Below are 13,965 nucleotides of genomic sequence, written 5' to 3'. Positions count from 1 at the left end.
ATAAAATCTCATTCAAAGACCAATTCATACATTTTGGTTCGAAATGTGTTTCCTGTTTTTTATCTCTTTTTATTTATACGATTTCAGTTTTGCATTAAGTAGCTTCTATATTACCGTTCAATGAGTGTTCGGCATATCTCCTTTTTCCATGATTTTGCAATTTATGTTTTTTCCTGTTACACAAAAATACTGTAATATTCATTCCATTCATATAATAGCTAATAATGAGAAGTACATGAATTGATTCGACCCGGTTTTGTTTTTATTTAATTTCCAAACCTTTACTTTTTGGTTGATTTCACTTGATTTGTTTTCTATATGAGTCGGCGTGTGTTTTAAAGTACTCGCTTTGTTTGAACTTCGGCAATGTGCATTTCGTTCTTCCTCCGTACGGAGGTAAATAAATTTATATCTGCGTGGTTTTTATCATGTTCTATTGGGAACTCAGGTGCGGATTTCACTAATGCGATGTCTTCTTGTTCTTTTTTTGTCTCGAGGACTTGAAAACAATATAAAATGTAACCTAAGCTGTTTTTTTTTGTTAAACAAATCTTTAAATAAAATATTCTCTGAGCTAGAAATCTGTGTATGTGAAAGTTCAGCACTCTGAGCACTCCTGGATAAGTGTGTAGTGTATGTACTAAACTACTAAAATCTAGTGACGAACGAATCGTTCGCTTCTGGACAGTGATTTATCGAGTAGGTTATATCAGAGGGAAATGGTTTTCACTTCAGCTGACTTCCTCCACACTTCTATCTGCTTCTTTGTGTAACTATATACTAAAGGGAGAACACACGTCGGACACAGGTTAAAATGACAAGAAGGTGATTTCTAAGGGTTCGACGATGAGCATAAGAACACAAGCCACACCAAAGAAGGTGTCGCTGAAAAAGGAAGGCGATCTTTTGTTCTACAATAGATTGGTCTTAAACAGCGAATGGACTGAGGAGTGAGCGCAAAGAAAGACAGAAGGGATTTCATCAAGACAACAGGAAACCATCACATGCGTAACCCATTGTTGAAGAAAGTGAGCAACAGAGCAGGTTCGACAATAATTTTGGTAAATGAAACAGCAACTCGAGTTCTTTGAGGATTTCTTGTTTTGTTTTATCTATCGTAATTTATTATTATATTATATCAATGTTTTCCATGAGAAAACTTAAGATCATTTGCTTTTTGATAATACATATAAGATAAAAGGAAACAAACACGTTTCAACGCAGCATATTTAATTTGTAGGTATCGTTACAAACAAAAACAATTTCAACCCATTATTTGCGCTAATCAAGGATAATCCAAATAGATGTTAAAATTCAAAATTTTGCATATAATCAAATTATCAATTATCTACTATCATTTGATCTATACTAAAATGTGCTCCTAATACGTTCTGCTTCGAAAAAAGAGTTAGCGTCTTCAATTGATTTGTTCTTCTTGTTAGATCTTCTAAATATGTTCCGGAGAGAGTGTGATAGCTAAAGATTAGAACGTCTCTTCTCAAAGGTTTGCTTATGGATTTGCTGCCACTGGGTTTGGTATGCATCTCACGGTTAACCGTTAACCGGAAGACCGTGCTGGCTGCTCTTCTGCTGCGTTCTTTCTCCCATGGTAGCCATCATCAATCACAGCTCGCGGATATCACAAAGTCGCGCATTCTCGGTCTCAGCTGCTTCTGTCGCTATCCGGACTGGTTCTTGTTGCAATTGTTGTGTTTGGTTGGGCAATGTTATACTTGTAATTTATTAATAGTAGAAGTAATAGTAAATAGAATGTGTTTCCTGCTGCGCTGCTGCCGTTGCTGCTACTGCTCATCCTTTCTGTATACAATACTCCGCAACACGCGCTCTCTCAGCTGCTTGCGGTGACTGCTGCTGCTTTTCTTTTTTTTTTTTGCTGCCTGTGATGTTGTTGCAACTTAACCGCTCTTGAATAAAAGAATGGCCACCTGTCCCAGGTAGAAATAGATAAAGTGGCGCGTTTCGTGTGTCACGTAGGAGCCAAAGTTCCGGCCGACGATGCAATGCCAGGTGGGGTTGTACCTTTTGTCGAACTCTTTCTTGATGTATGCGGCAATGTCCTGGAAGGCGACAGAAAAAGGATAATTGCAATTAGTATGTTGCGTTCTAAGAGATTGGAGTAGTACATGGAAATAGGCGAACATCGAATATTGCAAGTAACTATAAGTCGTTTAACTGCTTCCTTTTATTTTCATATTCTAGAAATTTCTCGGAGATTCCTTCAAAATGTCCGTTGAAGATTTCTACATTACTTCAACCAGAAAGTTCTCTAATGATATCCACAGAATTGTTCAAAATATTTCTTCTTGGGCTTGCTTCGAATATTTCTTCAGAGATTCTCCTAAGAATTACTTAACCCTCTAATACCCAACCCCGCCTTTAGACGGGGTACACTTTGGAATTTTGTGTATTTTTTCGTAGCTCGGAAATAAAAATGATTTTATTTTTGGCTTAAACCTTGACTCATAACACGCATATGAGAAAACAATTTTATGACTTTTGAAACTTATGTATTTTTGAAAATTGTTTGAAAAATTGTATTCTTATATAACCCCTACAAATGCCTGGGGTTTATTTGACGTGTAATATAAAAAATCGTACCTTTTATATTTTTCTATTCAGAAGGGCTTGGTGGTATTAAAATAATTCCAAACCTGTGTTTCCGTTAATTACACGGAAAATAAAAATCGAGATGTGGAGAGTCGACTGTATTTTCAGAAAAATATTTGAAATTTATTATTTTTAAAAGTACCGTGAAAACTTGAATTTTTATTGTTGCCAAAAATCAGTAACTAGAAGAGGCTTCAATAAAAAATGAAAAAGGATAGGGATGTTCAAAAATAAAAATTATAAAAATCAAAAACCAAAATTCATAGATTTGCGAATAAAAATAAATCATTGCTCAAAACGTGTTTAGAACGATTTTAGATAACTAAAAATGATATTTAGATCGAAAATATAAATTTGGGTATTAGAGGGTTAAGAAATTCCTTCATACCTTTTGAGAAATACTTGATGAACTTCTGCGAGATAGAACTCCAGTCTTCCCAAGAACCGAACCGATGTGCAACTTTGGTTTGAACATTGCAACTTGTGTTGAGCCACAAACGCGCTTCGTCTCTGTACCAGTGTATCAAACCGAACCCGGTACTTGTGTACTTCGGTTCAAACTTTGGTTCAAATAATATAATGGCACAAAGCAGGCAGGCAGAGAACGGTTAAAATCCACGCGGATAAATCTCTACGATCATATATGGAGCTTATTGGTTCAAATCGCAAGACCCTTGAGCCTTGAAATTTTTTAAGCAGATCAATTGAGATCAATACTTTGGGTAACATTCAGTGGTAACTTTATGAAAAAACAAGGATTTTACTATATCAAACAACAAGACACGATAAGTAGAATTTGATAAGCGTGGATATCAAACAATTTTCTGTCTCTCCGTTTGTGTCATCGTTCTGAAAGCTCGAATGCAACCGAAGATTTGCACCAAAATTTGAACCGCGGTTGCAATCGAGGTACAAATGGACCGGTTTTCGAACCGGCGTTTGCACCGATGTTCACTTTACACATGTTTGGGTTTAGGATCAGTTTCGAGCGTTTCGGTTTGCACACGAAAACAGAGTACAAGGAGAGTACCGAAACCGCCTGAACCGACGTGTTCGGTGTTCGTTTGGGAAGACTGTATAACTCTTACAAGGATTGCTGAGGAAGCTTCTGTATTGAGCTTGAGTATTAGGCATTCGGAGATTGAAATTAAAGGTATACCAATGTGGCTTTGACAAATAACCCACTTGGTAATATCGTATGGGTTTTGATTCATGGGTTGCACTTCTCCGACATAATATACGTCAGTGCTATAGACGATTCTGACCAATAGATGATAATGATAAAACTGCGCTCCCTAACGTTAAAAACGAACGGTACTGACGCCCGCCTCTGTATGACCTTCAGCGATTGAAGCAGACGGATGCCGGATCAATCAATCAATCTATCAGTAAGTTGATCGAAAGTATTTGTCATTTGATGACTCTCCATTGTATTAACTCCAATTTGTCAAAAATGTCGAATGTGACTGTTTTGCAGTTATGGGCGGGCAGTGCAGTACTGCCGTTATACGCATAATTGTCCCATGTTCCAAAATATGCAATCGAGAAAAACGCGTTTAAAGATTTTAACACATTTAGGCCTCATATTGACCAGGTGTGTAATAAATTAAATTAAAATCTTCACAAAAGTATAAAGAATAGCGTGTTTATTAGAGTCAAGAGTTTGTATTATGGGAATAAAGTAAATTTAGCTACGAAATTCAAAGTGGGACTGTTATGCCTAGAAATACGAGTTTTTTGGTGAATTTCTACGCATAACAGTCCCACTGATAGTAGTGACCAATTATGTGCTAAGCATACTGCTGTAGATGACCGTTGTTACGTATAGATTGTACTGAATGTAGAGGACGTATATCCTCAAGACTATGTTAAGGCACCTAATGAAGGCTCAAGTGACATGTGCCAAACGGAGCCACGTGTGGGGAAGTGAAGAAATACGATTTAATAGTTTGGGATGGAAAGCAAAGTTTTCTGTATGTGTGATAATGAGAAAATGTATGAGTTAGTGAAAGCAAGAGTGGATGAGTAAGTTAGAGAGTTTATAAGGTGTAATAAATTACTAAATCGACTCTTCCAGCTGCAGGCTTGACAGAAACTCATAAGCGAATTCAAGGTTAAACTGCGGAGTAAATATTTAACTCAAAATTCACGACACAAATCTTCACGCGATTTGACATTTCTTTGGACTTTGTTTGCAATATTATGATATTTGATACATCGCAAATTAGGTTTTAGAACCACCAACATATTTGCCACTTGCACCGGAGAGCCAATTATGCGGAATAACCCAGTATGTGACCAGGACTTCATCAAGTTTGATATGTCGCAAGATAATTCTCAGGACCGCCAATATAATGGGCACTTCCTCTGGGGAACAGGGTATCCAAAACAAACTGTCATGTTATCAAGTCATCCAGGAACTTTTAAATGACCCTTCTTTAGCCTTGATTTGTGAATTTATGAAATTTGATGTTGCCAGCTAGGTTTCAGAATCGACAGTTTAGTGGTCATTTCCCCCAAGGAACCGGGAATTCGGAACAATCCGACATGTGGTCAAGTCATTCAAATACATTTGAACCACCTGTAGACTCATGATTTGCAAAGTCATGAAGATTGATATGTCGCAAGCCAGGTTTCAGATTCGCCAATATAATGGTCACTTCCTCCAGTAAACCGGTATTCGGAACAACCCAGCATGTGGCTAAGTCATCCAAAAACGGTCGAACTATTTTTATTTAAACTTGATTTGCTAAATCATGAAGTTGATTCGTCACAAGCCATGGACTCGAAATTAAAGTGGTTCCTGATTCTTCAAGTGGGATTATTTCAGTACTCTTCGTGATGAATAAAAAAATACGGTGAATTTCTAATCGATTACGGCAGTTAAAAACAAAATGAAAAAAATTGTGATTGACTCTGAAAATTTAACTGAAATTCATTGAAAAACGGATGGGAAATAATATTTTTATATTGAAAATTTCAATCAAATTTGACGTCAGACTCGCATGAATGATGAATGCATCCCGATAATACAAACACATAAAATAGGTTGTGTCTCACATGGAATGTAAAGCCAACGTAAGAAGTTGTTCAAAACGATTTTCCCAAACACCAACTTATTTTTTTTTTCTTTATTAGAGTGTTTTTTAACTGACGCTAGTTCAACACTTACACCAACTTATTCAAAACTGACAAAGGAATATTTTGTGCGAGATTAGCGCAGCGAATTGTATAGTGTGACAATTATGCGTAGAAATACAGTAGTGGGACAGTAATGCGTGGAAATTCAACAATGGGACAAATCGACTTGGCTTGCTTTTCATTGAGTTTCCGAACAAAGTTTATTTTTGATAAGTGTTTTCTGAAACTATACGTAAAAATAAACTGTTTGATGACAAAAAGTCAAAATGAACAAAAAGTAACATGGGACAATTATGCGTATAACGGCAGAGTAATAAACTCTGGAATTCAGAGTCTGGATGAAGTACTGGAAAATACCTTAAATTCTGTATTAGAAACTTCATCAGAAAATGCAGAACGAATTTGGAAATTTCTGTACAGTTTACTCTCCGTTACTCGATTTAGAGTTAAAGAACCATAGTAAATGTTGGTTTTCGTGCCTAATTCGATGATCCCCTGGATCGCACTTGCACTGGTTTTGTTTTCTGTAACTTGGTACCTCCCTAACTCGATGGTGTTTTCAATATCAAGTTATGGAGTTTACTGAATTGGCCCGAATGACAGAAGCCTTGAAAGAAAAAATATCCGCCTTTGGAGCTGGCCGTCCGAATCGTTGCAGAACACAACGGGTCTACCCCGTTTGGCATAATGCCGTTTGGTATAAACTCGTATGGCATAATAGTCGTTTGGCAAATGTTTGGGATAACTGTTTTTTGGAATAACAGTTGTTTGGCATAATGCTTTTTCTTGGCTTTACGTCCTCAACTGGGACAGAGCCTGCTTCTCAGCTTAATGTTCTTATGAGCACTTCCACAGTTATTATCTGTGAGCTTTTTTTGCCTAAGTGTCCATTTCCGCATTCGTATATCGTGTGGCAAGTACGATGATACTCTATACAGTGAAACTTCTATGAGTCGATATTGAAGGGACTTTCGACTCATGGAAATATCGAGTCATGGAACAGCAATCCTTTGGGAAGCTGCTTCTAGGGACCATCATAGTAACCATGAAATTTTGTTTTTAGTATGGTTCCATGAGTCGATATCGAGTTATGGAACATCGACTCATGGAGGTATCACTGTATTACAAAAAGATCCTGGACCGACCGGGAATCGAACCCAGACACCTTCCATTGCTATTCTTGAAATTCTGCAAGGAAGGTCATTCAAGTTTAGAAGAATCGCTTGTATTAATTTGAGCACAATTGATTGATACGTTGTGGAGATACAGGTACCTTTGCACAAGCATAAGATTCCTTTGTTGACGGAGATGAAAAATTCCTTCGGATTACTGTTACTGTTTGATGCACAAGAAAAACTTAGCTTTGATAATCCCACTACAAATTGGAAACGATCCAGCAACCTGTATTGGGAAAACAAACATGAGAAGTTATAATGCTGTTTTTTCTACTGATACTCTAAAAGGAGCTTTCCTCGCCAGGGAAAGCACTAAAAGTTTCCCGTTTGCACAAAATATGCTAAGCTGTATGTGTATCCCTTACACACGCTCCCAGCAATACCTCTTCGATCCGGTGGCAGAAGAAGTAATGCTCTGCTATTCACCCTCTTCTCGCAAATCATGACACGAACGATGATTGACTGCTGCACACAACTTCTGCTCATTATTTGCACCCGACAAACTGCGACGGTCGGAAGCCAGCACGGTTCTCCGTAATGCTGCAAAGTGGCATAAGCGCTACTAATACCCGATAGTACAATAGCCTGTCTAGAGGAAAAGGAATTTTTCCTCAACAACACAATTCCAAGTATGAGAGATCTAAAAAGTTTATAAATCGCGCTAGACTTTTAAACCGATGAGATCCTCTTCGAGGGTCTACACGCTTAATATTTGAAAAAAGCGCTTTCGCCTCTGAGTCATTCTACAGCAGATAAGGCGCCGTCCACAAATTGTGTAACGTTTAAAGGAGAGACCTAAGGATTTGAAAATTCTAGTACAAAAAGCGGTACAAAAAAAGAGGGGAGGTAGTTAAGGCTAAGTAGCCCGTTATACGTTTAGGTAGCCATGTTGATTTTGCAGCTTGCAATTTCAAAGTGATAAAACTCAGTCATCTCAAGTAATATTGACTCAGAAAAGTATCACTACTTACGCTTACATGCAGAAAACCAAATGATTTTATTCAATTTGCAATCGTGAGACGAATCAGCCACAATTATCGATGCCTAGTAGTACAAATGTCAATGACGCCTACTTTGTCTTAAAAAAAAATTCGCGTTACGTTATGAATGGATGCTGCCCAAACGATATATCCTTCCAGCCCGCAAACTGTTGGAAAAATAGTTGGCAATGTTTTCCCAGCCACACCAACGTAGTCATAACTTTAGATACAATATTGGTCTGCACTTCCTATTGTGTGTCTTGGGGTGCATCATCGATCGTTGCAGCCATCCTAGACAAGACGAACTTTTTGCAAACGTTTTTTTTTCCTCTTTCTGTAGGTTTCATTCAGTACCATGACGTCGTAACCATTGTCAACCTTCTGGAAAAGAACCCATTAGATTCACACGGCTCCGGCCACAGGGCTGGTAGCGATTGAGTGTCTTAACAAAAGACTGCATGGTCGGTGTTCAGGCAGACTGGATTACATGCTATTTTGGCCTAGTGAAGATTAGTCAACGACTCGCTCAATTCTGATTTTTTCTGATGCTATTTTAAGGTGAAGATAAATCGAAGCCAAATTTTTAATTTTCAAGAGGGGTCGTCCATATACCACATGGTCATTCATGGGGGGATTCTGGTCAAAGACCACGGTTCATATAAATTTTAATTTTTTTGTATGGACAAATGACCACGATGGGGGAGGGATGGTAGTCTGGAATCACAAAAAACAGTCCACGTGGTTAATGGACAGCCCCAGAGCACAAATCTAGATAAACAGACAATTAATTTTGCTAACGCCAGCCTTGTCCAGTGTATTTACAGGATCCTTGGTAGAGCCTAACGAAGTCTTGAATTGATTGTCTCTGCTGGAAAACACCAAATCGATTCGGAAATTCCTCAGCTTTGGGCGGAGCTTGATTTGTGTCTATCGTATGGGATGGAGACTCTCTTTATGGGTTCGATGATAGAGATGAGTGCCGTCAGATCACTCCGAATATGACGTCTATCCTTTTTGTCAATGATGTCTTTTATCATCCTTGTTTTTGTATCCGTTGATCCCTGCCGTTTCGAAAATATATTTCAGTTCAACAGTTTTTCCGACTTCGCTGAGGGGTATATACTTAGAAAATATCATCGACTCCGGTAATTTTTTTACCGAAATATAAACCGCTGAACGCTATCATTTCGGTAAAGTTAAGAATCACCGAACGATCTATAATTTGACCCAAAACGCAGCTGTCAAAACATTACAAACGATTCGTCAATGGTTACCGAGCAAATTGTAAGAATCATTACCGAACGCCTTCCTTAGCCGAATGGTTAGAGTCCGCGGCTACAAAGCAAAGCCATGCTGAAGGTGTCTGGGTTCGAATCCCGGTCAATCCAGAATCTTTTCATAAAGGAAATTTCCTTGACTTCCCTGGGCATTGAGTATCATCATACCTGCCACACGATATACGAATGCGAAAATGGCGAATTTGGCAAAGAAAGCTCTCAATTAATAACTGTGGAAGTGCCCATAAGAACACTAAGCTGAGAAGCAGGCTCTGTCCCAGTGAGGACGTTAATGCTTAGAAGAAGAAGAAGATTACCGAACGCATTGCTATTATCAGCAGGCAGTCGAAATTCCATTCTGGATGATTGAAAAACATAAAAAAGGATGAAATTAATTTTGATAGTAATTTATTTTATTTCGAATATTCTTCATTTTGCATATCAGATTATAGAAATGTACAGACATTTGGTGTGTATTTCCACAGCCACAGCTTTTGAACAGGAATCAGTCATTTTTAAGAATATCTTTATTATATGAGGTTGTAATTTAGAACGTGATTTGGCTCTTGTATCCTATAACGAAAACATTTGATTGCATCTTTAAAATAAGCTCTTCAATTAAAATCTACTAGTCATACTTACGGATAAGTACCAGACGCACATCTTGCTATATTAGTTTTTCGAAAACAGTATCCACCGTCAAAATCACAGAATTCAAAAAGCATCGCGAACAAGCTAAAAGCGTTGACTTGCATTTTAAAATAAATATGGCGACATGTTTGCTGGCCTCAAAAATTCCAAATTACCAGTTGTTCGGTAAACCATTAAGCACTATGTACTGAAGTACGGTTAAAAGTTACAGTCTACGGTTGATCTACACGATATACTGTTTGTTCGGCAAATAAAGCAACGATTTCGGTAAAATAAAGATGAATATATATTTGATTTTCCTATTTTTTCAAGTTTTTTCGGTAAAGTTCGTTTGCAATACCGAAGTTTCAGTTAATTATTTATTTACAGTTCGATTTAAGTTAGGATATTTACTGAACAACGTAAACAAATCCAAGTCTGTAGAGTCTGCATCCTGTGGACCATTTGGTGAAACGCTGCCATCTTATGCTGGAACGAATGATTCGATGTGTAGGGAATGACTCAATGGGCGTTTGTAGGCTTCATATTAGACCTGTTCATATTTGAAAAAATCTCTGTAAATCTTCCGGTCAAGTAGTATTCTGAATTCTCATGCTAAGAACATCGTCTGGTCAAATTTTCAGCTTATTTGATAAATATTACGGTATGCTTCAAGTTAAAAATGTGTTTTTGGGCTTATTTCAATGTTTGAAATATCATATCTGGCATGTGAAAAATCAAAACCACTTGCTATTACCACTATTTGAAAGCTGATTTTATTCTGTTAAGGTGATTATAGAACGAAGCCACACCGCAAATTTTCAAGAGCACAAGACTTGAGAACCAAACAGCGCTCCGCGTTGAAAATCTATCCCATTGGTCACCACCAGCAAGCAAGCAATTCGATTGGATTTCAACGCGAACTGTTGTCAGATTCTCTCGTCTTGTGCACTTGAAAATTCAAAGTTTGGCTTCGTTTTATAATCACCTTAGTTTGTCGAAGACGCTAATAAGATTAAATTGAGGTTAAACATTGTTTGATCCAGATTTGTTCGCCACAGTACCCAGAAATCACAGTTTTCTTAATATATATGGTATAGAAAACACACATTGAGTTTATTTCTTCAAGCCCTAGTCAACGGGAATCAAACATAATAAACCTATGAATTCATTGACCATCAACTGCTTACATGTTGCTTGAGGCAATAAATTACAAAAAATGCCCAAAGATCGAGCACAGCATTGCAACCTGATGAAAGTTAAATCGTGCGTGACACATGTACCGACGAATGAATGAATTGAACAAGTTAGCGTTGCTTTTACTTTCCAATTGATGGTTGTTTTGATCACATTTCACTGACCATTTAGAACGATTTGAAAACAATCATCATCATTGACTGAGAAAAGGCAGTGCTAACGTGTTCATTTTTTATGTTCTTTGAAGCTCACGGTGGTGCTTTTGGATCACTCACAGCGGTTTTACAAACCTGATTCATAATTATCTATTTTTTACAAACAGTAGTTTTCCCTCCGCCTCGTGGGTGAACTTGATATCCTTGTGTAAGCTCTTGATTGTATCCAAAATCCTAGGTTGATCCTACCGCTTGATAAAGCTGAAATTGTCGTCGACGTATCTCCATCATTTATCCGGTAAGACTTCGTTTTTTTTTTTAATTTTCCTTAAGATTTGCCATGAATAGCTCGCACAAAAACGGAGACCCATGGGGGCTTGTCTGCTTCTGTCTGCTTGTAGAAGAGTTTCCTCGAAATTGAAAGTTGTTCTCGTCCAAGCACAACCTTGTCAACCTCATGTATGTACTGACCTTTCCTTTCCATGCTGCATCCGTATTTTGGGGTAGTAACCAGTCCTCGAGAAGATTTAGGGAATCCTTTACTGAGGAAAATAGTCTGACTCTAATCGTTTCTTGCAGAACACCTGGATCTTTTTTACTGCCCTAGTGGGGAGGAGATTCGCTACACTCGGCAATTTCATGACTAACCATTTCGACAGCTTATGGGTTTGGAATCCTTGAAATGATTTCTCGCATTTCTTTTCATGGTTTGTGAATGTTCGGTAGTATTTAGATTTGAGAAAGAATGGGGTTTGCCTCTTTCAAACGAGCCAACGACCGCCTTGCAGCCCTTCATTGTTTTGTCCGTAAGCTTGATGATCCGTGTCTCAAAAATTTTAAACGTTGATATGGGCGTTCGTTTATCCTTTTCGCCATTTGTTTTTCGTAATCAGTCTTGTCCATGATTACGATCGTTTTGCCGTTATGCCTTGATGTAGAACACTGGTTTACCCTCAAGTTCTTTTACTATCCTCGTCTCGTCTTGGGCTGCCCAGCTGCATTGTTCTGTTGCAATGGCCTTTGCTACGATGTTCCTTGCCGTGTTCTGGTCGTTCACTGGTACAATTTGGATAATCGCTGTTTCCATGCCTACGATATTTTTTTTCCTCATAGGGTTTCGCTGTCACCGCATATCCTAACCCCTTGTTGAGGTGTGTCAATTGTTCCACTGAGAACTTCTGCGTGGAACGGTTAACTACGAAATCTTTAATTGGTTCTACCACCTAAGTAGGAACGCGATTACCTTCCCTCGTCTTGGATCGCAGGTTGGGTAACTTGTTCCTGTGTAAAGTAATGTAAAAGTAGAGATTTGCATCAAAACAGTGACTAAACCTCTAGAAAAGAGCCCTGCTATCAGCCCTGTAACCAAACCTCCCCATGATCCTTACACACAAACGGGAAACGAGGCAAATGTGTGTGGCTTCCGTTTCCACCGAAAAATGCACCCCACATGGCGAAACGCGATACAACCGGAAAATTCGATTTAGCTGCTTGTCACAGATCACACCGCTTCTCCGCCCAACAAAAAAAAACTTCCACTTTCTCTGGAAGCTATTAATTTTGCTTCCGGGATGCAAAAGATACCGTGCCAGTACCATATTATAGACAGCGCCATATTCTGAACGGTTCGTTCCTAATGTTGAACATTCATTGTTTTTACATCCAAAATAGTAAACTGTCAGTTCGAAACCTGAATCATTGTAATGTTTCAAAACTAAAATACATGGTTAAGTTGTTTTTTCAACAAATATTATACGTAAAGTTCGTTTGCTGTCCATAATAAGGAACAATGTGTGTTCATAATTAGGACCATTGATGTATATGGCATCCATAATTAGGAACATGCATGCGTCAGACTAACATATGATTTTTAAAATGATTGATAATTGATGGACGTTTTATTTTAATCTACACGTTTATTTAGATATTAGACAAATGCAATGGCAAGACAAACCAATATCCCAGCTGTTGAAATCCCTTATAATTTAGGTTATTCAAATTGGATTTTCTTAACCGTTCAGAATATGGTGCTTGCACGATATTTCCGCGCGAAGCGATGCCAAAGCAATTTGGCTCGCACGATGAACGAGGTGAGCGAGGAAAAGTTACTGCGATTTTCCGTAGCAGTTGAGAGTTCTCCTGGGAATAGCAGCAGCAACGAATTATGATGCCTGTAAAGTAAAAGCCGTTTACGGCATATTGGAAGCAGATTCACGGTGCGGATCGTCCCTTTTCGGCAATTGGAACTTTCCTGCTGCCTTTTCTTATTAATTTGGTCTCCGATTATTGAGACGACGGCGAATATAATTTACATAATAGGCACAACGATTCGACCTGTCGACGGCACTGATAAGACAGGGATAAAAATAATGCGCAAATTGTTTTGGTCCCAGGAAGAAGATAAAACGAATTTAAATTCGCATTGAAAGACACGTTTGTCTTCGTGGTGATAATAAGACTTACTTAGTAAAGCATTGATCGTGAAAGAAATTAAATGAAATGAGACAAGCGTTTATAGATGTCGTTTAGGCAACTTGGATTGGAAATACACTCCACACCTCGATAATACGTTCAAAGTTATTTTTGCATTAACTAATTGGACTAACATGTGAAAAGGGCGAAACAACATTCGCAAATTGTAGCTTCTTGTGTGTATGACAAGCAAACTTAGCATTCCAGCAGGTATAAAGGAAAGTCATAACTAACACAGAAAGTTATTAAAAAAATTCGAGGATTAGTCGAAATGCGCATTCCAAACTCAATGGTGGCCTCAAACCCAGTA

The 13,965-nt window shown here is 38.1% G+C and overlaps 1 protein-coding gene across 3 annotated transcripts in view; it reads right to left on the bottom strand.

Moving 5' to 3' along the window:
- Window positions 1-285: 285 nt before the first annotated feature.
- LOC5574870 (dynein light chain 1, cytoplasmic) overlaps window positions 286-13,965 on the bottom strand; it is a 91,012-nt gene continuing 77,332 nt past the window's right edge. For all 3 annotated transcript variants that reach the window (XM_021853372.1, XM_021853373.1, XM_021853374.1), the window contains one exon: window positions 286-2,078. In XM_021853372.1, coding sequence (XP_021709064.1) covers window positions 1,917-2,078 — 162 coding nt within the window. In that variant the 3' untranslated portion in view covers window positions 286-1,916. The remainder of the gene's footprint in view (window positions 2,079-13,965) is intronic.

Source organism: Aedes aegypti, chromosome 3 (assembly GCF_002204515.2).
Source record: "Aedes aegypti strain LVP_AGWG chromosome 3, AaegL5.0 Primary Assembly, whole genome shotgun sequence".
NCBI lineage: Eukaryota > Metazoa > Arthropoda > Insecta > Diptera > Culicidae > Aedes > Aedes aegypti.
This window is presented reverse-complemented; position numbering and strand designations above follow the sequence as displayed.